The 23,963-nt window shown below is 40.1% G+C and overlaps 1 protein-coding gene across 2 annotated transcripts in view; it reads right to left on the bottom strand.

The window, feature by feature from the left end:
• Nucleotides 1-23,963, bottom strand: part of KLHL2 (kelch like family member 2) — a gene marked incomplete at both ends in the record, with an annotated part of 97,693 nt that overhangs the window by 53,698 nt on the left and 20,032 nt on the right. The window contains 2 exons of one of the 2 annotated variants that reach the window (XM_080709747.1): nucleotides 7,826-7,947; nucleotides 15,137-15,276. In XM_080709747.1, coding sequence (XP_080565873.1) covers nucleotides 7,826-7,947; nucleotides 15,137-15,276 — 262 coding nt within the window. The remainder of the gene's footprint in view (nucleotides 1-7,825; nucleotides 7,948-15,136; nucleotides 15,277-23,963) is intronic. The other variant, XM_080709748.1, reaches the window with a different exon arrangement.

Raw genomic sequence — 23,963 nt, 5'->3', positions numbered from 1 at the left:
AAGCCATGTATAAAAAGCAGTAAAAGAGTTATCAGTTCTTACCTGATATAAATTGGCCCAGGTACAGATCTAGAAAACCTCAGGCCTGAGCTGGACATGGTGGCGCACGCTTGTAATCCCCGTACTTGGGAGGCAGAGAGAGGAGGATCGTGCAGGTTCAAAGCCAGCCTCGCTGGCTTAGGAGACCCTGTTTCCAATAAAAATATAAAATAGGTCTGGGAGTGTAGCCTGGAGGTAGAAGGGTTTCCAGTAACCCCAGTACCACCAAAAAAAAAAAAAAAAAAAAAAAAAAAAGAGGAAAGAAAAAAGAAAAAAGAAAACCTCAGGTCTTTAAGTTCAGTCTCATTTAGTCCAAACTAGACCAATACTGCCAAGTTTATTAGGCACCTAATCAATGTCTATGGTCTGGCACTACTTTTGCTGCCCTATACCTGGTGTGCGTCCCTAAGCACACTGACGCTTACCGAGTTGTGAGGCCCAAAGCCCCATATAACAAGCCCCAGATTATGGGGTTGCTATCTGGCTGCCCATGAGAAGACTCCATAATCCTCCCCTTAGTAGACTCTGGCCATGACAACTGCCTAACACTTATCAAGTCTCCTTCCAGATAAGCTAGAACATTGGAGCTGTGGGCTTGAGTCAGTAATCATGCAGGGCAGCTCTTCCTGGACCAAGGACATCACCAACAGCCTAACCATCGGCTCAACGACCATCACCAACACCAGGTGCTCCCGCTGCCGTGCCCTGCAGTGCTTCAATGGGATCTCAGCTTGCTGCTCTGTCTTGAGTATTTCAGTCTGGCTTGTGTATTTCCCTCGGGTTAAAGGGTGATTCTTGAGAGCCTGCTCCCCCAGGTCAGGGCTCCCCTTCTAGCCCCATCACTTCTGACTCAAACTCTAATCTCAAGCAGGTCCACAGTGAGGATCCCTCTCTCACCTCTACATAAACCAGGTATCTGATGGTTACATTTCACAAAAGCTCTTACATAAAAAATAACCTTATCCCTCTCTGACAGAAAAATGAGGCTCAGAGAGGCTAAGCAATTTGGACAAAGTCTTGGGGCATTTCAATAGCAAAGCCTAGGTAAAAATCCAATCCAAGTCTATACTCAATTTATCATTATTTGTTCCTGGCTAACTTTTTTATTTTTGTGCAGTACTTGGGACTGAACCCAAGGGCATTCTACATCTGAGCCACACCCCTAACCCTATTTTACTCTTTATTTTGAAACAGGGTCTCAGCCGGGCGTGGTGGCACACGCTTGTAATCCCTATGCTTGGGAGGCTGAGACAGGAGGAGGGTTCAAAGCCAGCCTCAGCTACTTAGTGAGGCACTCAGCAACTTAGTGAGACCCTGTTTCCAAATAAAATATAAAAAAAGGTCTGGGAGTATAGCCTGGAGGTAGAAAGCCTCTGGGTTCCACCCCTAGTGCCACCAAAAAAAAAAAAGAAAGAAAGAAAGAAAGAAACAGGGTCTCGCTATGTTGCAGAGGCCTCACAAGTGCTGAAGCTGACCATGAACCTGCGATCCTCCTGTCTCAGCCTGCCAAGTGCTAGGATTACAAGCATGCGCCACCGGGCCCAGCACCTTGTTTGTTTTTTGTAGTACCAAGATATTTCATCAGTGTCTGTTTAACGCTTCACTTAGATGTCCATTTAGAAATTATCTATGTAAAAATTTAATTTCTGTTTTTATCTACATAAATGCAGAACTATACACAACAAAGCACTCCTTACCAACCGCCACTTAGCCCCGGCCCCAGGAACCAACTCCTCCGGCACCCCCGGTGAGGCGCACCCCGTGACGTGCTTGCATACTTTTACTCCACCAACTCATCCATGTTGGGTTTGTTCCCAAATCTATTTATGAAAAATGAACTTGTTACTGAAATTCCATAATTTAAATAAATATGTGTAATCCAATGAGATGTGAATCTAAGACGAGTTGTTTCTCTGAAAACAGAGCTGATTGCTTCACAGTGACTTGATCAATGTGCGACTGCAGAAAAGAGTGATTGTTAAATCAAATTAGATGTAGGAGGAACGAAAGAAAAAGCATATAATTCAAAGAAGATGCTGCACAGCGATTTCTCTTCAAATGTCTCAGTTATTGCTGTACTTTTATAAAAACTGGAAAATTATAGTTGATGCATAATTATGGCTTGGTTTGTGCAAGAAAGAACAAGTGTCTTTAATCAGCTGACCATACTTTGTTTTAGAACAAAAGACTGATATACAATTGTACATTTACGTTTTAAGCTAAAATATCTGGGGTGTACATGAGTTCTTTTTCAATGATTTCTCTACTTTAATGGCCAACTTAATCAAAACGCTTTCAACTATGCCAGTTTACCTGGCACCACGTAAGCTCTCCTTTTAGGAATGCCACATGGGTAAGCCACACGCTCCTAGCACCTCAAAACCTGCCCTGTATCAAAAGAGTGTTGAATTTTCTACTGCACTGAGATTTTATTAAACATTCAATCTTTTTAATAACAATAGTTGATAAAAACATTTAAATTTTGCTCCACTTCTAAAGAGATGAGGTGTTTCTGTCTCAAGTATTTCCTATTTATGTACAATAGTTTTATAAACTATTTAAAACCTATTCATTCAAAATAATCGTATGTCTTCTAAATTCTTCTAAGATGATACAAATTCTAACATAGACAGAATCTGTTCATAAACACTTATAATATTAGTTTGGAAATGTGAGCATTTACTTATATTGGCACTATTTATTAACATCCTTATCTTTGTTTTTCACACTTACATAAAGTGAAGAACTCTTACGTACTTTTGACAAGCCAAAACAAATACCTACAAGCTGAGAAAACAAATGTATGTAACAAAAATTACAAATTTTAAAATGAAGTAAAGGCTTTAAAAAAAAAACTGAGCTCCTACAAGATTCTCCAAAAATGTTAAAACATATCTTTAATAATATTTGGATAATGAAAAATATTTTCTATCATAAATGTACTTATATGTTTAAATTTATAAAATCTCTTTGTATGTAATACTAGTTAAAAACTCAATCACTGCCTTGTGATGTTGAAAATAATTATTAAGCCTTCCTGAGCCTATTTCTCCAATTTCAGAATAGGTTACTATTTCATATGGCCATAAAAATATCATTTGTGTGTGTGTGTGTGTGTGTGTGTGTGTGTGTGTGTGTAGCAGACAGAAATAAGCCCACTTCACTCAGTTAAAATTCTATTTTAACTGAGTGAAGTGGTGCATGCTTGTACTTGGGAGGCTGAGACAGGAGGATCCGGGTTCAAGGCCAGCACTCAGCTATTTAATGAGGCCCTCCGCAACTTAGTGAGACCTTGTTTCAAAGAATAAAAAATAGGTTTGGGGGATGACTTGAAGGCAGAGTGCCCTTGGGTTCAATCCCCAGTACCGGAAGAAAAAAAAAATTTGTTTTAATACATATTCACACATACACACACACACACATATATATATATTCAAAGCCAAGTGTTCTTAAGAGTGACGTCGTAGCAACAGGTATGTGAATCTGTGAAGTCAGGCAAGGCGTAGGGCCTACCTGCTTGGGCCTTTCCTTAGGACAGGGTTCACAGTTTCTCATCAAAGTCTCAGAAGTGTCCCTGATCTTCAAAAGCTCAAAAGCCCATTTAAAATAGTCTTCAGCTTTACTCTCTATATTTCCTAGATTAATGAAGTTTATAGAGTTTACTTGGGAACTCTACTAAGTTAATTTTAATTAATTGTAATTTGCTCAGCAATCAACAACAAAGAAGTGAATTAAAAGCATGTTCATGGGTAAAAATACGTTTTCCTCCTATTTCTCTTTTTTAAAAAATTACTGTAAATTTAGCCGGGAGTGGTGGCGCACGCTTGTAATCCCCGCGCTTGGGAGGCAGAGACAGGAGGATCGCGCAGGTTCGAAGCCAGCCGCACGCGCTGGCTTAAGAGACCCTGTTTCCAAATAAAAATGTAAAAATAGGTCTGGGAGTGTAGCCCGGAGCTAGAAGGGCTTCCAGGAACCCCAGTACCACCAAAAAAAAAAAAAAAAAAAAAAATTTTACTCTAAATTTATTTAGTTCAAATTATCATCCAACTTCGCCATAAATGAAACCAAATACCCAACCTCTAAAAAGCCCAGTAACACAGAGGAACCTGAAATAGCCCTATTGCTTATATAACACAGTAATGAATATTCCTTCTTTGGAGTTAGTTCTTCAAATTACTCATTCCCTCATTCTGACTCAAAGTTAACCACCTTCAGTTCAAAAAGCTATTATATTGCTTTCAATCTGTGTAATAAGGAGATGGCACAGTGTCAGGAAGAGAACCAAACTAGGAAGGAGGGCAAACAGGGTTAAGATCCTGCTGTCAGCAACTCACTCCAGGACAGCTGGGCCGCAGCTATCTCTGGGGCCACGGTTCCACATGGAAACACGCAATCCCAAAGGGACTTGCTACTGAATACTCCCTTTATTACTAAAAAAGAAACTTACAAGAGGGAGGTCACCTGACAAAAGACTGGATTATATGTCTAATGAAAAAATATACCAACAAAAATAAATACTTGAGTGACAGAAAGTTTTGTCCCCAATGTCAGCACCCTAAAGAAATATATAATCAGAGTACTGTCAATGTAAGTGGTAGGCTTTTAAAACTTGAGCTTAACATTAAATAAAAAACACCAGACACCTATGCTACACTGGTCCTTTCCTTAAAGTAGACAGTGCTTGACCAGAAATATTTAACAAAGTTTAGCGGAAAAAAAAAAAAAAAAAACCAACACATATGGAGAAAAGAGCAGTTCTTCTGATATGTGACGCCTTATTTTGGCTTATTGGAAAATATTTATTATGGAAAGGGCAGCTTATTTTAATTAATTTCATTTCTAAGCTGACTTTTTCAAAACATGTGTCTTTCAAAGAACTATAAAATATGGCTTTACATGCCAGAATACCCCTACACTGAAGAGACATTCCTCCCTCACTAATAAAAAAAAAAAAAAAACCACAACTGTTAAAACTTTATCAAGTCTGTCAAATGCAACTCAATCTATGTCCCTGTGAGAGTTAAGCGAAATACACAAAAGGCAAATTAGCATGGCAAGAGCTTTTCTGAAAGGCTGTGACTAGTATTTCAGGAGCACAGCGTGATGGTTATTCAGAGACATGTGAGGTTTCTAACCTACAAGGCCAATGCCCTCCTTGTAAGCTACTACAAGCAGCACTCAGGGCTAAACTCACAGTTTAGTCTCCGAGGCCTAAATCACCCACTCGCCCCATCGTAGCCCATTGTGTGAAACAGGAAATCAGTAGGGCACAATGAGGCTCACGCACTAAAATGAATAAAAAGAAAAGAGAAATAAACAGAAAAATTCTTGTTGAAAACAATGCCCCGGAATCCAGAAAATGGTTTAACTATACAGAAAATTTTAGAATGAGATGACATGTCAATATTGTGATTTCATAATATTTCTTCTATGCTAACCAGGGTTCATCTACCATGATTCATATACTTTTATACACAGCCCCAAAGTTTTTTATTTTTATTATTTTATTTATTTATTATTTATTTTGTGGCACTGGGGATTGAACCCTGAGGCATTCTACCTTCAAGCTACACCTCCAGCCCAATTTTATTTCTTATTTGGAAATAAGGTCTCACTAGGTTGATGAGAGTCTCACTTCTTGCTGAGGCTACCCTTGAACTTGGGACCCTCCTGTCTCAGCCTCCCAAGTACTGGGATGACAGGCATGGAGCACCACAAGGCCCGGTGACTAGGTTTTTTAAATGCTTTATCTCATAAATGGGACTTCCAAGCAAAGACATATGAGACTGGCTGGAAAAGCTCACCAAGAGGCCTTAGCCCTGCCCAAGCTTCACATTTGACAACCCACAGCATGTCTTAACAGGTTAAGACACAAAAGTTTACCGGGTACATGCCTGTACTCCCAGTACTTGAGAGTCTGAGACAAGAGGATCACAGGTTCAAGGCCAAACTTGGCAATTGGCAAGAATTTTAGCAATCTAGCAAGACCCTGTTTCAAAATAAAAAGGGCTATAGATGTAGCCTGGAGACAGAAAACACAAAGGTTTCAGTGTCTAAACACTTTGTATCATATTTCAACTGGCTAGCAGGAATAAGCCATAAAACCCTAATGTCCTATTTATTTACTGAATTTAATTTTTTTTGGGGGGGTGGTACTGGGGATGGAACCCTTCTACCTCCAGGCTACACTCCCAGACCTATTTTATATTTTTATTTGGAAACAGGGTCTCTTCAACCAGCAAGGCTGTCTTCGAACCTGCGTGATCCTCCTGTCTCCGCCTCCCAAGCGCAGGGATTACAAACATGCGCCACCACACCTGGCTAAAAATTATTTCTTAAGAGTTTACTTCTAAGTTCTTTTTGCTGTCCTCTAAACTTAGTGTTCCAACCCAAAGTAGTCCAAGTACTTAGGAGACTAACACAGGAGGATCACAAGTTTGAGGCCAGCCTCAGAAATTTAATGAGAGCCTTAGGAACTTAACCAGACCCTGTTTCAAAGTAAAAAATAAAAAGAGCTGGTTGTATAGCTCAGCAGCAGAATGCCCCTGAATTCAATCCTCAGTACCCACCCCACACACAAAAAGAACATAGTGTTCTTGTTGAAAGTAATATAAGCAGATACAAATATTTAGATGGAAATTTGACATCAGTATTTAAAATTAAAATATACATGTATTCTTTGATCAACCAGTTCTATTTTGAGGAATCTGGCCTATAAAATTTTTGCATAGGCATAAAAACACCCATCCCATGTGATATTTTTATAAAGGCACAAAATCATGCATGTTGGTTACCATATGGGATACCACACAAAACAATGAGCTAAGCCTCCACGCACTAACATGTAAAAACACCACCAAGACTTTTGTTCACTAAAAAAAGCAAGTTGCAGAACAAGTTAAAATACACAACCAGGCATGGTGGCGCATGCCTGTAATCCCAGCATTTGGGAGGATGAGACAGGAGAATCACAATTCGCAGACAGACTCAGCTACTTAGTGAGGCCCTTTGCAACTCAGTGAGACCCTGTTTCAAATATAAATAATGAAAAATAGGACTAGGGTTGTAGCGCAGAGGGCATTCTGTAGCTTAGAATATCCCTGGGTTCCATTCCAAGTACTGCAAAAATAAAAAATAAAAAAACAAGGATAATTATGTAAAGTGTATGTGTGTGTGAGTGCAACTCCTTTCAACAGACAACAGAAGCTCCACTCTGAGGAAGAGGAGTACATCCGTGGGTGTGGGTGTGGAAGGTTTGAAAAGAAGGACACTTTTAAGAAGGGACTTTCAATTTTCACTCCACATCCATCTGTATTTCTGAACATTTATGTAACATGTATAAAACTTTTACTTTTTAGAAAATAAGAGAGATGCGATGTCAAATTTTAGTTAAATTCTGGAATTACTTAAAGAGGATGGTAAAATAGTAAAAGCATTGATGACTTGACAGTCAAAAGCATCCTGCGTAGACTTTATCTTTCAAAGGAATAAAGAAAATTTGTGGGCAGCATCCATCAGTAGTTATAAATGAGGATGACAGTGTTTTCACGAAAGAAAAGCATCACTCAACTAAACAACTTTGCCTCTCAGAGCCTTAAGAAGAGAAAAGATACTGAAATCAGAAACATTATTAAAAAGATGTAACCATTCCAAATCTCCCTTAGAATATAATTTCAACAGGTCTTATGACTTTGGTACACAATGTATACCGTGTGGGGATGCGTTTTTTATTTAGAGGTTAACTGCATGTATAAAGCACTAAAAGATGTGAAGCGCCCACTCGTACCTGGACATTTTCTTCTGTCACCTGAATTTCTGCAGTGTAAACATAATCAATGAGCATCCTCAGGGTCCAGCCGTCTACCTCTTTTATTCGAACTCTCTTTGCTCGGCTCTCACTCATCTCACCTGAAACACAAAGGAGCAAAATGCTGTTACAGCAAGACACTGACTGCTGTGGAAATACCAACACCGAGGCAGACAGAGCCATCTTCTCACTGAATCCGGTACGCAACCTGATCACACACTTCTCAACGGATCGGGTACGCAACATGATCAGACACTTCTGGCAGCCCTAGAGCACTCCTCTAACTCTCTCAAAAGCTTACCTGAGCAAATCATATGGACCACTTGTACCTGAAAATCACCCCACAACAAGGAATGTGCTATCTGTCCAGCTGCGTGCACTAGAATATGGTTGGAGTAACAGATCAGTATCTGATGCTACCTGGTGCTTATGAGCAGTGTGTTCTGTTTGTGGAGTTCTAGTCATCACTAGAAGAAAAATGATGTTGTCGCCGCTGGCTAATGGCAAGGATCCACCTGGTTACTGTCATTCATACGACAAGCTCAGAGATGCCTGTGAGGAGCCTAGAAAGCCTGTGCCAGACAGATTCTTGACCCTCAGTGGGAGGGAAGAACCCTGATGCAGGCAACAAGGAGAAAGCAAATTGCGTAAGACGCTGGGGTTGGCCAATGGCAAAGGCCTGTTACAGAGGTCGTCTAGCCCAAGTTCAGTTCCTGTAGCTTCAACCTGTAGTCATTTCCATACCAGCACTTATTACTGCAGCCATGTACCCTTTGGAAACACTGTCTGATAAAATTGTTGTAAAACCTTCTTCCTGATACCCACTATGAAAAGAAAAAGAAAAGTAGAAAAGAGAATGGATGGTCCCTACACCAACAGGACCTCAGAAACAGGAAGGAGGTTTGAGTATCCCTATGCACACAACAATAGAAAATGACCTAAGACTTAAGAAGGCCCAAACAATTGAATAGTAGGAAAAGAAAACCTCAAAGACTAAAAGCACAATCCAAAAATAATGCTGAATGTCATGAGATACCCTCAGCAGAAATGTTTGGTTCTAGAATCTGCTTGGTTTTAAAGATAAAAGACATAAAATGGACATTACTATCCATTACCTTCACCTGCATCCTGCGTCTCCTATGGAAAATTAGCACAATGACCTTAACATTTCCCGAAAGCTCATTTCTTTTTCAGGTACAGTGTACTGTTGGTGATCACAAACTATGAGAAAAGCCTATGGGACCAGTAATTATACAAAATTCCTTTGCAAACACAAACCCTGGGAGGAAAGAAATAATAACGATGTACATTTAACTGCATGCTTCTCTGGAGATTATCTGCCAACCTCTCAGAAATAAGGCATTTTTCTCAAAACCAAAACATCTTAAGAACTACCCTGCTACTACCCGGGAGGACGACATCATCTCTACTATAAAGAAAGGGGAAAGTTGCAGAGGAGGGGCATGTGCCTGTACAGGAAGAAGAAAGGGGACTGGGATATAAGTCAATATCTTCTCTTAGCACAAAAGATGTCCTTTCCCTCCTTAAAAATAGAAAAGAATGGAGGATAATGGAAAGGTAATTTTTTTGTATGCATGGCACCTTCCTCTGTCTTACTACTTCTAGATCTTATGCACAGTTGAGGTTTGCATAATCTGATATTAGGACACCCTAGTGATTCCACTTTGCTGGGGGGGGCAGATTATTGGGGATTGAACCCCAAGGGGCATTCTACCTTTGAGCTATACTTATTTTATTTTTGTTTTTCAAACAGGGTCTTGCTAGATTGATGAGAGTCCCACGACTTGCTGAGGCTGTCCTCAAACCTGTGATCCTTCCTGTCTCAGCTTCCCAAGTACTGGGATTACAAGCATGTGTCACCACACCCAAATGGCAGCAGGTTTGTAATGAAATTCTCAAGCTACAGGTCCTGCCTGGTGCCAAACCTGATTTCCTACTATTTAAAGTAGGTACAGAGGTGTCTTCCGTTCCAAGCCGGCAGCATTCTAACCTGTGCAGTTCATGTGAAACATCTTATATTCCTCACAGTAGTCATCGACATTAGAAGTTTTCTCTTCTATGAGTTGACTGACTTTCTAACTTGTCCTCCTCTCCCCAGCTAGTCTGGGGAGAGGCTCTAGCTATGAGAAGGATTTGTTTATTTTGTTCACCCCTAGGTCCCCGAAGCCTAAGACAATGCCTACCACATGGCAAGATGCTCAACCAACAGTGCTTGATAAGTGAAAGCATGAATCTTAGGCAAGCATAACCGTGCATACAACTTTTTAAAAATATACTTCTTTATGAGACAAATAATAATCTGCCTTTTCTTATCCTAATTTATCTTGCTAAATCACATTCAATATGACAAAACATAATCAGAAGGCATATAAAAAAAGAGTAGGAATAAAAATCTAGTACCAAATAAACCTAAATATGTTTGTTTTATAAAAAGCCTTTGTGTGTGTGTGTGTGTGTGTGTGTATGGAACTGGGGATGGAAGCCAGGGGCATTCTACCTCTGAGATACACCCCCAGCCCTATTTTTTATTCTTTATTTTGAAACAGGGTCTCACCAAGTAGCTGAGGCTGTCCAAGAAACATGATCCTCCTGTCTCAGCCTCCCAAATGCTGGGATTACAATTGTGCGCCACCACGCCCGCTCTATAAAGAGCCTTTTAAATGTTGCATTTGTAACAATCTAAAAGCACAAGAACCAATTTGGTATGTTCTTTCTCAAGTAACAGTTAAACAACCTGGCCTTACTCTAAACAGGCCCATATTTCACAAGGTAAAAACCTGTGACTACATCATAGAATTATTTTTCACCTCCCTTCTCCACTCAAATACTTGAAACTACAATGAGTAACAGCATTCCCTTTTAGATAACATAATTTGAGTGAAAATGTCACCTACAGTTTATGAGAAATTAAAAATAAAGGCCAAGGAAGAACATCTACACATTCCCTCTTCCCTAAAAGGTTAGACACAGAAAACAAGGCTGTTACCGAACAAAAGAATATACATGGAGTTTGATGGAACAGAAGCATTCAAAGGTCTACTTCTTGGCCTCACTATACTTCTATAACAAAGTTTAACCAGGATTCAGACCATGAGGAACAAATAAGGAAATAATGGACTGACATCCTGGCTAATATTTAAATGAACAGATGTACTCCAAACTACCTCGACCGAATCTGTGTCTGTTTTACGTAATCTCTGCAAACTGCTGACGATAAAGCAAATTCAAGGGTAAGAGAGAAAAGTACATAGACTGTCAAAAAGGTTAATCGCACCTATTGCTTAAGAACCAAAGGAGTTCAGCCAAAATAACATGGACATTAAAAGATGCTCAAGCGAGGTGTGCTGGCGTTCGCCTAGAATCCCACTACTTGGGAGGTTGAAACAGGAGGATCACAGGTTCAAGGTCAGCCTCAGCAACTTAGTGAGACCCTGCTTCAAAATAAAAAACAAAAGGAGCTGGAAGTGTATTTCAGAGGTAAAATGTTCCTGGGCCGGGAGTGGTGGCGCACGCTTGTAATGTCAGCATTCGGGAGGCTGAGACTGGAGGATCGCGGTTCATGGACAGCCTTAGCTACTTAGTGAGGCCCTCCACAACTTAGTGAGACCCTATTTCAAAATAAACAATAAAAAATAGGGCAGGGATCTAGCTCGGATGTCAAATGCCTCTGAGTTCCATCCCCAAACCCGCAAAAAAAAAAATTCTTTTTTAATGTTCCTGGGTTCGATTCCTAGTACTGGGGTGGAAAAAAAAAAAAGGTCAGCATTATAGTCTTTAGGGAAATGCAAATTAAAACTAAAGTGAGATGGCATATCACACCTACTGAATGGCTTTTAAAAAAAGAATGTGAGTTGACAAGGATGTACAGGCATAACCTTCATATTCTGCTGGTAGGAATATAAAATGGTGTAGTCACTATGGAAAAGAGCTTAGCAGTTTAAAAAGTTTAATCGGAATTAACCATGTGACCCAGAAATTATACTTCTAGGTATCTACTTCCAAAAAAAAAATATATATATATATATATATATCCACTCAAGTACTTGTATATGAATGTTCATAGGAGCATTATTTATAATAGTAAAAAACTGAAATAACACAACCTCCATCAACTGGTAAATGGACAATCAAAATGTAATATATACAATTTAGGTATTTAATTCACATTTCATATGTGCCAGAAATTAACATCGTACTCTTATTTTGCATTAACCGCAGCATACAGTTATCTAGAATTTCCCCAAGTGTAAATGAAAGGTACACTGCCAGGCAGAAACTAGCTAAACAGCCACTGCCCGCCAACCAGGTGGCTGGAACACACGAGGAATACACGAGGACTCAGTACATCTTTGAGGCCTCTCTCCCTTCATTAGGCAAAGCTCATATTCATTGTCCTGTCAACTACAGCATGAAAAGTAGAGAACCATTAGATCCAAACAGGGGGAAATAATATGCAGTTAGATAATAAAGCACACAGAAAAGAAAGCTAAAGACAAAATAAACTCTCCCCCTTCCCCCTTCCCCAGCATCCAGTTCTCTGGCTATCTAGGGCTCCAAAGCCTTCTACAGTAAAAGGGAACTAACTTTCATTTGTGGTCTGGGTGAGTAAATATTTATTTACAGATCATTTACCCAACAAATTTCCAGTGTAAGGTTTTTCTCAAGCTTCTATTCTTACAGACTGTAAAGAAATTTAGGGGTTTAGAGGGGGAAAAATTATGATCGTCATTACTGTCAATACTGAGTAGTTTTTTGGTCTCAAGGAAAAGTGCTAAGAAATGTGCAGATGTGATCATTTAATCTTTACAAAAATTCTAGGACATGAGACTATTACAGTACTCCCTTTCCAGATGGGAAAGCTTTTGTACAGGTCATTCAAGAGCAGTCCCAAAGGCCCAGGAATTCCAGCAAGGAAAGAGCAACAACACTGTCACCTCAAAGAAGGCCACAAAGAGGGGACAGCGCTCTCCTGGGGAATTCCTAAATTAGGCCAACACATTCCAGATTGGATCCTCCTCTGACGAGCCTAGAAACTCTTTCTAGAAAAGTATCCAGGGGTAATATATAAGATGGAAACCAAGAGACTGAAGTAAGCCCAGGACATGAAAATCTGACTAGTCTCACTTCATTAGTATTGACTTTCCAGATCAGCCTCGCTGAAGGAACCCGCTCAAATTACTCCCAAGATGGCTCATAGCCCGTCTGCTTTCCTTCCTCCACCTCTGAAGATGTAATGTCCTAGAACGGCAAGTCGGCAAGAGGCTGAAAGTGAGGGGACTCGGGGCTGCTCTACTTCTAAGACGCACAGAAAGTTTTCCCCACACCGTCCTGTCCACATCGTCCTGTCCTCATCTTCATCTGTGCCAGCGCATCAGGACACGTCAGACCTTCTCTCCGCGTGCCCAGCCCAGCCCTTCCTTACCACCGCCACCGCGCTGATGGCCTATCCAGGCGTGATTACCTATCTCATCCCCAGCTACACAATAAGCTACTGGGGCAGGAAACATGCTCAAACTGTTTTTCTATTCCTTGAAGTATCCATCACAGGAAATACTCACCATGAAAGTATAAATCGCTTTGTATTTCTGCTTTTCAGCATAGTTAAACTTGTATTTTAACTGTCTTTTTAGTGTATTTCGTGTAGCCATACACTAAGATTACACACATACTGACAGAACAGGTAACTTCTTTATCTGGTATTATGGCTATCTCCCCTTACCAGAGGTTTTAGTTGATACAGTTTCAGTTATCTATAGTCAACCACAGTCCAAAATAAACAATTCGTGAGTTTTAAATTGTGCACCGTTCTGAGGAGCACGGTGAAACCTTGCGCAATTCTGTTCTGTCCCGCCTGGGATGTGAATTATCTCTTTATCCAACATTTCCACGCAGACACGCTACCCATGAGCAAGTCACTACTGGCCATCTGGGTTATCAGAACCATCGTGGTATCTCAGTGCTTACTCTCAAGCAATCCCCACTTTACTTAATAACAGAAAGCAAAGCATGAAAGTAGCCAGAGATGCAATTTCATTACAGTATCCTGTTATAATTATTCTGTTACTGTTGTTAATCTCACTGTACCTAATTTATAAAATAAACTTTATAGCTGTACATGTATATGTGGGGGAAAAATATATTTAGGGTTTGGTACTATTCACAATTTCAGATACCCAATGGGGATCTTGAAACATCTCGCACACTGATAAGGGAGGACTATATACTTAAATTTTCTTTTAAAAAAATGAAGTTACAGCTTCAAGTATGACAGCTATACATCACTTCTTTTCCAGAAATACTAAAATCATACAAAAGCTTTTTTAGTTAGCAAAGTCAAATTTAATCTTATAGATTAACCACTCTATTTCCTTATATCTCCAAATAAGAACACTAAACAATTTTGTTCACTGTAAACACTGGATGAAGTAAGTGTGAAAATCATTTGAAAAAAATACAAAATAGAAAAAGTGTTTTTCTTTGGCCAAAATTAGTGTGCGTGTGTGTGTGTGTGCGCGCGCGCGGGTGTGTGTGTGCGCGGGTGTGTGTGTGCGCGTGTGTGTTAGTTACTGGGGACTGAACCCTGGGGCATTCTGCATGTGAGCTTTATTTTATTTCTTATTTTGAAATAGGGTCTCCCTAAGTTGCGGAGGGCTTCACTAAGGCTGGCCATGAACCTGCAATCCTCCTGTCTCAGCCTCCCAAGTACTGAGATTACGGGAGTGTGCCACCACACCCCGCTTGGCCAAAATTATAAAATGCAAAAAGCTATTATAAATGGCAAGAAGCCGGGCGTGGTGGCACACGCTTGTAATCCCCATGCTTGGGAGGCTGAGACAGGAGGATCGCGCAGGTTCGAAGCCAGCCTCAGCTACTTAGTGAGGCTCTCAGCAACTTAATGAGACCCTGTTTCCAAATAAAACATAAAATGTGTCTGGGAGTATAGCCCTGAGGTAGAAAGCCTCTGGGTTCCACTCCCAGTACCACGAAAAATCAAATTAATTACATAAATAAATAAATGGCAAGAAAACAAGCTGAACAAATATATGTAACTATAAAAGAAGGAAAGCTGAGCAAATCCTTATCCGTGTATGTATGTTTATTGATCACCTGATAACACAGTGAGCGGGAACCTGGAATGTAGCAAGTGTTTTTTAAGCCATTACAATTCTTCATTTCATAAAAGTAAAATGCTAATAACAAATAAAAGCACAGAAAGAAAAGCTCATGTTTATACATTTAAACAACGTCATTATCTGAAATAGGTCATACCTGTAAACATGGCGTGAAAATAAGGACTACAGGCGGCCAGCACCACTCTGTGAGCAGAGATCTCCATGTCTTCTGCTACGATTGTGACATCACACAGCAAATTTTGACTGTTCACAAAGCAAAGAGAAGATTTTAAGTGACTCCAGTGATAAACATATTGAACATCCTATACAAAACTGTTAAAGCCCATTTTTCAAAGTTGAGACTAACTTAAGAGACTGTCATCTTTAGAATGGAATCCATAAACATGAGGGTCACAGAACACAGTTGTGAAAAAGGTCCATTGTGCCTTGGGCCCTCATTCAAAATCTTGCCTCTGTTTAATACAGAAATCTTTCCAGACCTGATTACTGATTTTGAAGGGAACTTATTGGCAGCCAAGTACTCAAAGACCAGAAAGGAGAAGTATTTGGAATAAAATCAGCATCAACAGAGGTGGGAAATGATGGTCTGATATTAAGACTGTTGTTGATAGACACCAAGTTAGAGGATGGGAACTCTGGAGTTTATTATGCTATAATTCTGCTTATTTTATTTGAAATTCTCCAAAATTAGAAAAATAGTTGAAGATTTATTCAAATATCATTTAAGTCACAAAAAATGGGAAAAAATGAAAAAATAAACCATGGGTAGAAAACTAAATAGAGTCAAGTACTTCCCCCTCCAAAAAGTAGAAAAATATATTTGAAATGCCCCTGAATCATCATGGAAAGGTAAAATTATATTCAATTATACTGGCTGCTGAGCAGGCATTTGGATATTCGAAGCTTCACTTAGAACATTTTACCAATGTAAAGGACTCATTCCTCAAGGCCAGAATATCTTACCACAAACACAATTTAAAAGCATCTTATTATTTTAAAACAAACTATTATTCTACCAGCATAGTTATGCCTATAACTTTAAAACATCCATTTTAATTCCCTTAGAAACATGTGGTAAGCACTTTCTACATGCTATTCATAGCTGGGTTATATTCTCCACGTAATTAAGAATGTTACAGAATATCTTCTAGCAAAAAAAAAAAAAAAAAAGTTGCTGACACTTTTTTCCAGAACAAACAAAAAAGCTCCAAAGCTTAAAACCTGCCTTGCTGGTAGTCATTCATGAGTCACTAAGATGGGTGTGGTGGACGTAAACATCCCCTCCACACCTGGTATATGTAAGCAATAAATTTCCGCATATGTACACACACACACACACACACACACACACACACACACACACACACAGTCTACCTCCAAGTCATACCCTCAATGTGATTTATTTCTTAATTTGAAACAGGGTCTAAGTTATTTGAGGACATCGCTAAATTGCCTAGGCTAGCCACAAACCTGTAATCCTGTCTCAGCCTCCAAGTACTGGGATTACAAGTGTGTGGCACCATGCCCAGCTTATGCATATGTATACAAGTCACATTTGGTCCCCTTCTTGATTATTCTGCCTTTTTCCTACAAAGATATCCTGCCTTCTTCTGTAATATCCAAGTAGCTTATAAGCAATATTTTCACACGAGCTTAGACAAGTTCTTGCAGTTTTCCATTTGATCATACTGCTGGCAAACTTGTCCCATAGGCCTCACACAGCAACTTTTCAGAGAGGCTACTGGCATGTATCCTCTCTCTAGTCCAAAAAAATAAAGGAGTTCGGCAGTACCAGTGAAGACCGCATTCGAAAGCCTCATTACTGATGAGCTTGCTTCTGAGCCACTTAGATTGAAGGATGGCTCGTGGGTGGTGCAGATTTAATGGCTCACGATGTGGTATGAGACATCAGGCGGGTCCCACGTTAGAGTCAAGAGAGGAGGCATGATGTCATTGATTTGAAATCCCTCCAGAGAGGTGGAGAACCGTTCAAAATCTATCATCCGCTCAGAGAATAAAAGCACTGTATATTCTATGAATTCCACAGTTCAAATAACGACAGAAAAGTCGGTGGTGTTTGCAGGAAGGGATTACGCATGGTCTTTAGGTGTGTGTATTATTCTAGTTAGTCTCCACCACAGTCATAAGAGGTAGGTATTATTATTCTGATCCCCCAAATTTATAACTGGAAAAATCAAGGTTAAAAGATCAGTAACCTAAGACTAAGGGTGCACCTTAGTGGTAGAGTGCTTACCTAGCATTCGAAAGGCCTTGGGTTCCACCCCCAGCCCCACAGGGGAAAAAAAAAAAAAAAGACAATAACCCACTCCTCATAGGTACTGGTTATCATGATACAAATAAAAAAATCTGACTCCAGAGTCCCTTAAGGACTACACAAAATCACCTGAAACTGGATGGTTTTTGTTAGAAGCCTGGCATAATGGCCCATGGCCTGGAATCCTAATGCTTGGAAGGATGAGACCGGAGGATCACAGCTTCAAGGCCAGCCTCAGCAACCTAGCAATATTCTCAGGTGTGGTGGTGCAAGCTTGTAATCCCAGCGCTTGGGAGGCTGAGACAGGAGGATCACACAGGTTCGAAGCCAGCCTCAGCAACTTAGTGAGAATCTGTTTCCAAATAAAGTATAAAATAGGTCTGGGAGTATAGCCCAGAGGTAGAAAAGCCCCTGGGTTCCACCCCCAGTACTACACACACACCAAAAAAAAAAAGTTGGGGGTATAGCTAGGGAACAAGAATTATAAATAGCCACAACTTATTTTCTGAGATACCACATACTACATATTAGAAACTACTGTTTACATGCTAGCTGATAAAAATCGAATTTTAGTGGACTTTTTAGTACTACCTCTATAGAATATTTATAAAAATCAAACACTGCCTATATATTCATTCAACAAAACACTTGAAGACCAGTTCTGCCCCTAATACAACTAGCAAAAAGGAATGCCATTACTGGATAATGCGGAAAGCAGCACGAGAAAGATGCTCTGGGAGGTGAACGTCTCCATCAGACAGGGGGCCAACAAGGCTCCCTACAGCCACCATGGAAGCCGAGTTCCAGAGACAGGTGAGAGCTAGCTGGATGGGGAAGGAGTGAGACTCCTGGAGAGGACAGCTCTGTGCTGTCACGTGAAGATCACAGCACAACGTGGGCCAAGAACAGTGAGCAGAGAGGAGGCATGGGGAGGGAGGAGGTTCGGCAGGGCCAGCAGGGTCACGTGCAGTCTAAAACAGGGCCGTCCAGTTTTTCCATCATGACCAGGGGACTTGGACACAAGTCCATTGCGAGTCAAGTGCATCTTTATACCTGTTTTTCTTTTGTCAGCCATCCCAAGATTCTAGTTTCAGGATGGAACAAAAGTGGAATTACAACTGAATACCTCAAAAATCACACAATTAATTACAATCAGCTTCAATTACAATTACTCACTGATCTAAACCTTTTAGCATAACACCTGCTGCTGCCACGTAATTAGTCTGGTCTTACTGGCTTATTAGTTGATGTCAGTCAACGAAAACCAAAATATTATCCAGCCATACCCTGAGTTAGGTCACAGGGAGTCTAAGAGCCACATTACAAATCAAGACATACTTAATTTTTCATACAAAATATTCAAATTTTGTCTTCTTGTCTCTAGCAATACCATATTTTAAAACAACCTTTAAAGATAAAAAAAAAAAAAGTTCTGAGCAATCTTTTCACGGGCGTGGGCCAATGACCGTACGGTGAGTGTAAGCCAGCGTGTGCACAGAGGGTCTGGCCCTGACCCTGTCCAACTGTGCATTCTTACAAGAAGCTGACTTTTGGGTGAGAAGTAGAGGGTTATGAATGTAAAATCTGGCAATAAAGTAAGAAAAATCTGTTTTAGCAGCCCATATCCAGAGCCTTCCAAGGTGAATTTCTGAGCTTATGTTCCTATTATTTGCAATCTAATGAAAGAATGGTCTATAGAAAGAAGACACCTTCAAAAGAATGCAATAAATAAAGTCGCTCTTTAGTAAAACCTGCATTCATTCATTCATTCATTCATTCATTCATCAAATATCCAGAGACTGCCTCCTGGATAGAAGCAGGTAGTTTTGAAATGAACCTGTGGCCACACCATGGGGCAAGAATGGGGTGTCTGGGGAGACACTAAGCCCGACCTTATGGGAAAATTTCAGAAAGGAAGTGGCTTCTCAGCTCAAATCTTAAAAGGATGGGAATCAGTCGGACCTTATGTAAAGCTCAAATGGCACAGGTAAAAAAAGGCACTCCATCTCCTAAGTGAAACAATATTATGAAAATCGGTTATTCTTCGGGAAGAAAAATACTTTGAAAAATCGGTTATTCTTCGGGAAGAAAAATACTTTGAAAATGAATGAAACATGCCCAATTATATCAAGATGTCCTTTGGTTTCCCCGATTTAAAAGGAGCTAATAACTAAGACTAGAAAAAAAAAGTATCTTCTTAAAGTAAAATGTGTCAGCAGGCTCTGCAATATCAAAAATAATTAGTTGTCATATGAAACAAGAATTTTCTTTCAACTGGTGGGAAAATGACACAGCATCTGTCCCTTCTCCTCCTCAGGTGCCAGGTTAAACCTGAAGGCACTTCTCGTCACACGAGAAGAGTCAGAATGACAGGCGAGGTGCCGGGCTGTGAGACGAGCTGTCAGCCAGGTCCACGGGGAAAACACAGCAGAGCCCAGGCAGGAGCCCAGCAGAGTGCGCACCAGAGGCACAGCGTCAGGAAACAGCACAGCAGCTCTGCTGCTCTTTCAAATTACTGACATCTGGGCCAGAATGCATCTGCCTCATCTATTAAATACCACTGGCAGGCACTGGAGCTCTGGTTAAATAGGACTGATTTAAATTCAAGAGCCTGTGTCGGCTACCTAGGGAGGTGGAGTAGGGTGATGAGAGGCTCTAAAGGCAAAAGACTGATTGCTGATGTTTTGTTTTATTTATTTATTTACTTACTTATACGGTACTGAGGATCGAACCCAGGGACATTCTACCCCCGAGCTACACCCCCCGCCCGATTTTTTATTCTTCATTTTTGAAATAGGGTCTCACTGAGTTGTGGCGGGCCTCACTAAGTAGCTGAGGCTGGCCATGAACCTGTGGTCCTCCTGTCTCAGCCTCCCAAGTACTGGGATTACATGCTCAGCTCTGGCTGATTTAAGTCAGTCATATTTAACCAAATCTCCTTCCTGTATCTGACAATGGTATTTTTATTTATTTATTTTTTATTTTTTATTGGTGCTTTTTTTTTTGCGGTACTGGGGATTGAACCCAGGGACATTCTACCTCCAAGCTACATCCCTAGCCCAAGTTTTTATTCTTCATTTTTGAAATAGGGTCTTACTAAGTTGTGGAGAGCCTCACTAAGAATCTGAGGCTGGCCATGAACCTGTAATCTTCCTGTCTCAGCCTTCCTAGTACTGGGATTACATATTCAGCTCTGACTGCTGATCCAATCTCCTTCCTGTATCTAACAATGGTAATTTAATTAATTAATTATTTATTTATTTATTTTGCAGTACTGGGGATAGGACCCAGAGGCATTGTACCTCTGAGCTACACCCTAGCCCTATTTTTTTTAGTCTTTTTATTTTTGAAACAGGGTCTAAGTTTGCAAAGGGCCTCACTAAGTAGCTGAGGCTGTCTGCGAACCACGATCCTCTGATTTTAGCCTCCAAAATGCTGGGATTGCAAGCGTGCACCACTACTCCAGGCTTGACAATGGTATTTAATAGTTGAGGCAAATGTATTATGGCTACAATGTCAATAATTTCAAAGAGTAACAGAGCTCCTTAACATATACCGCCATTACCTTCCTTCTTTTTCTTCTGAAAAAAACCCTGACAGTAGGCGACATCTGTGAATTCCCATAGCAGTTAAGCACAGGGAAAACCTAGGTATTGGGTTTAATAAGACTCACGTCACGCTAGGGGTCCTGAAAACCAGCAGAGTTTCCTCCCTCAAGAGATTCACACATGCTGAGTTTTTCAAACACAAAGTAGAAAGAGTGTCAGTCAACTTGGAAAGCCTGGAAAACCTACCTCCGCCAGTGATTTAGAAACTGCTTTCAACTAGTGAAAGGTCCCAGAATAGAGAATTATCATCCTTTCCAGATAGAATCAAGACAGCAAAATGAGAGTGAAAAATGACAAAGTGGGCCCACGAGGTCACACTGGGAGAGCCCGTCGCTGAGCGATCTGTAGGGAAGAGACTCTCCAGATTTGGGAACTTGCAAGACTGGGTTACGGCCGAGCGAGGGAGATGATTTACTTAAACATAAAACAATAAGAGACATTAGAGCAGAAGAAAGATAGCGGGTGGGGGGGGGCATGGAGATGGGAGAGCGCAAGGCTTTGGGAGAAAAGGGGTGATGCATTTCTTCTGAATGAGAGGGTGGCAAGTTTGGCTACAGAGCCAAAAATGTAGAACCTAAACAAAAGAGTGTGTTTACGAGCTTGTCTTTAAAAACTTGGTGAAATAAATCACGAGTAGGTACTCTTAATTATACTAATCTCAAAGGCAACAGCCATAGTGAGATCTCCTGGTTTTGTGATTTCAGAGGGAATTCGGACAGCAAACTAAGGCAGCACAAGATCCCACTGGCGGTCGGCATTCAGCACCACAGAGAAGGGGAGGAAGGGAAGGAGGCAGGTTCGTAAGTTCATTTACTACTGTCCATTTTTCACAAAGTGTTTAACGATCCTCTCCATGCTCGATAAACACCACTTAAAAAGAAATCAATCATCAGAGCTTCAGAAACACTATAGAATATTACCAGTTAAATTAAAATGGTAGGCCTTCCAAATGTCTCTTCTCAAATAAGTCTGCTTAATTTAAGGGCTCTTCCCACCTGTTTTATCCTTTGAAAACAATGTTGTATGTTATACTTTAGTACAACATAAAAACGAAGAACACCTACTAATGCTTTACTATAGAAAAATACATAAAATAATTTTTAAAACTCACACCTTATGTAATTTCCTAAAATTCTTTTTAAAAACAGCGATATAAAGCTATTCAGACACAGGCAGGCTCACTTAAGTTCACTGTTTAATTCACCTGCCATCTAAGGGACAGAGTATAAACAACCAGAGAATAGCGAAAGATAAGCTAGTCATGGTGGTGATGTGGGTCGATGGTGTAGAAACTCTAGAGAGGGAAATGAAATAATCACTTCTTTAAGAAAGAGCTTTGAGTCCTTTTGTTTAATCATCTTCTGAAATCTAAACACTGCTCTTATCACTGAACAACCAAATAGGAAGGGCTCTTGCAATACATACAGGTGAACATTTGATGAATCATGATTTATCCTTATTGAATACCTTAAATTCCTAAGTTAAATACACTTTAAGGATCAAAATTATATCTTTCTAAACCCAACTAATATGTTGGCTTCCCACTAATGCTCACTGACATTTTAAAACTCAAATAGTCTTATTTCATATCCCAGAAAACAAAAGTTCATTATTTTTTATTTACAGACAAAATACTACTTTTTGACAGTATCACTTTTGGTCATCCCCAAAAGCTAACAATTTAATTTTCTCAATAAAATTTGCACCTGAAATACAGCATCCTCCTGCAGCCTCTCCACAGACTGACGTATAGGACAATATAGGAGGCTACTGATTTGATTTTGAAAACACTAATGTTTTGAAATACTTGCCCCCACCCATGATTGAAAATGTGAAGAGCTGAATATTTTGCCCAAGTTTTGTTGGGTTGTGTGTGTGTGTGTGTGTGTGTGTGTGCGCGCGCGCGCGCGTGTGTGTGTGTGTGTTACTGGGAATGGAACCCAAGGGCATTCTACCTATGAGCTAAACCCCCAGCCCTATATTTTATTTTTTATTTTGAAACAGGGTCTCACTGAGTTGCAGTGGGCCTCACTAAGTAGCTGAGGCTGTCCACGAGCTGCAATCCTCCTATCTCAGCCTCCTGAATGCTGGGATTACAAACGTGCGCCACCACGCCCGGCTTTGCCCGTTTTAACTGGATTTTTTTTTTTTTATTGAGTTGCAACTATTTATATGTTATGGCTAAAAATCTCTTGTTGGCTCTATGGCTTGCAAAAATTTTTCCCAGAATGGAGTTTGTCCTTTATTTTCTTAATTTTTTTTTTCAAAGTGAAAAGGCTTTAATTTGGGGGAAGTGGGGGATACTAGGGATTGAACCCAGGGGAAATCTACCTCCGAGCTATACTCCCAACCCTGTTTTTTATTCTTTACTTTGAAACAGGGTCTCACTGTGTTGTAAACAGCCTCACTAAGTAGCTGCGGCTGTCTTGAACCACAATCCTCTGTCTCAGCTTCCCAAATGCTGGGATTACAAGCATGCACCACCACACCAAGCTCAAAGTGAGAAAGTTTTTAATTCTTATTAAACTCAATGTTATGGATCGAGTCTTTGGTGTTGTTACCTCTACTTTTGTCCAAATTTAACACATATGTTTCTATGTTAGCATTCATAGTTTTTACTTTTAAAACTAGACCTATGGTCAATTTTCACTTCATATTCTAACACAAAGCTGATTTTTAAAAATCTGTAGAGCAAATTAATTTGATGAAAAAAATCACTTCCCTCTTGCATTATCTTGTTGACAATATCAAAATGGTCCACTGATCCATAAAGCTTTGTATCAAAAGCACATTCTTTGGTTGTTGTGGCATTATAGAAAGTTTGAAACTATAAATAAATAAATAAATAAATAAATAAATAAATAAGCAAGCAAGCTGAATTACCAGAGCTGGACGTGGCAGTGCACACCTACAATCACAGTACCTGAGAAGTTGAGACAGGAGGATTTCAGATTCAAGGCTAACTTCAGCAACTTAGTAAGATCCTATTTCAAAATAATAAATAAACAAACAAAAATGGCTGGGGGTGTAGCTTGGAAGTAGCATGTTCCTGAGTTCAATCCCCCATACCAAAAATTAAT

The sequence above is a fragment of the Muscardinus avellanarius genome (genome assembly GCF_963383645.1).
Source record: "Muscardinus avellanarius genome assembly, chromosome: 14".
In the NCBI taxonomy this organism is placed as follows: Eukaryota; Metazoa; Chordata; class Mammalia; order Rodentia; family Gliridae; genus Muscardinus; species Muscardinus avellanarius.
The sequence above is the reverse complement of the archived record's forward strand: the minus strand, read 5'-3'. Positions and strand labels throughout refer to the sequence as shown.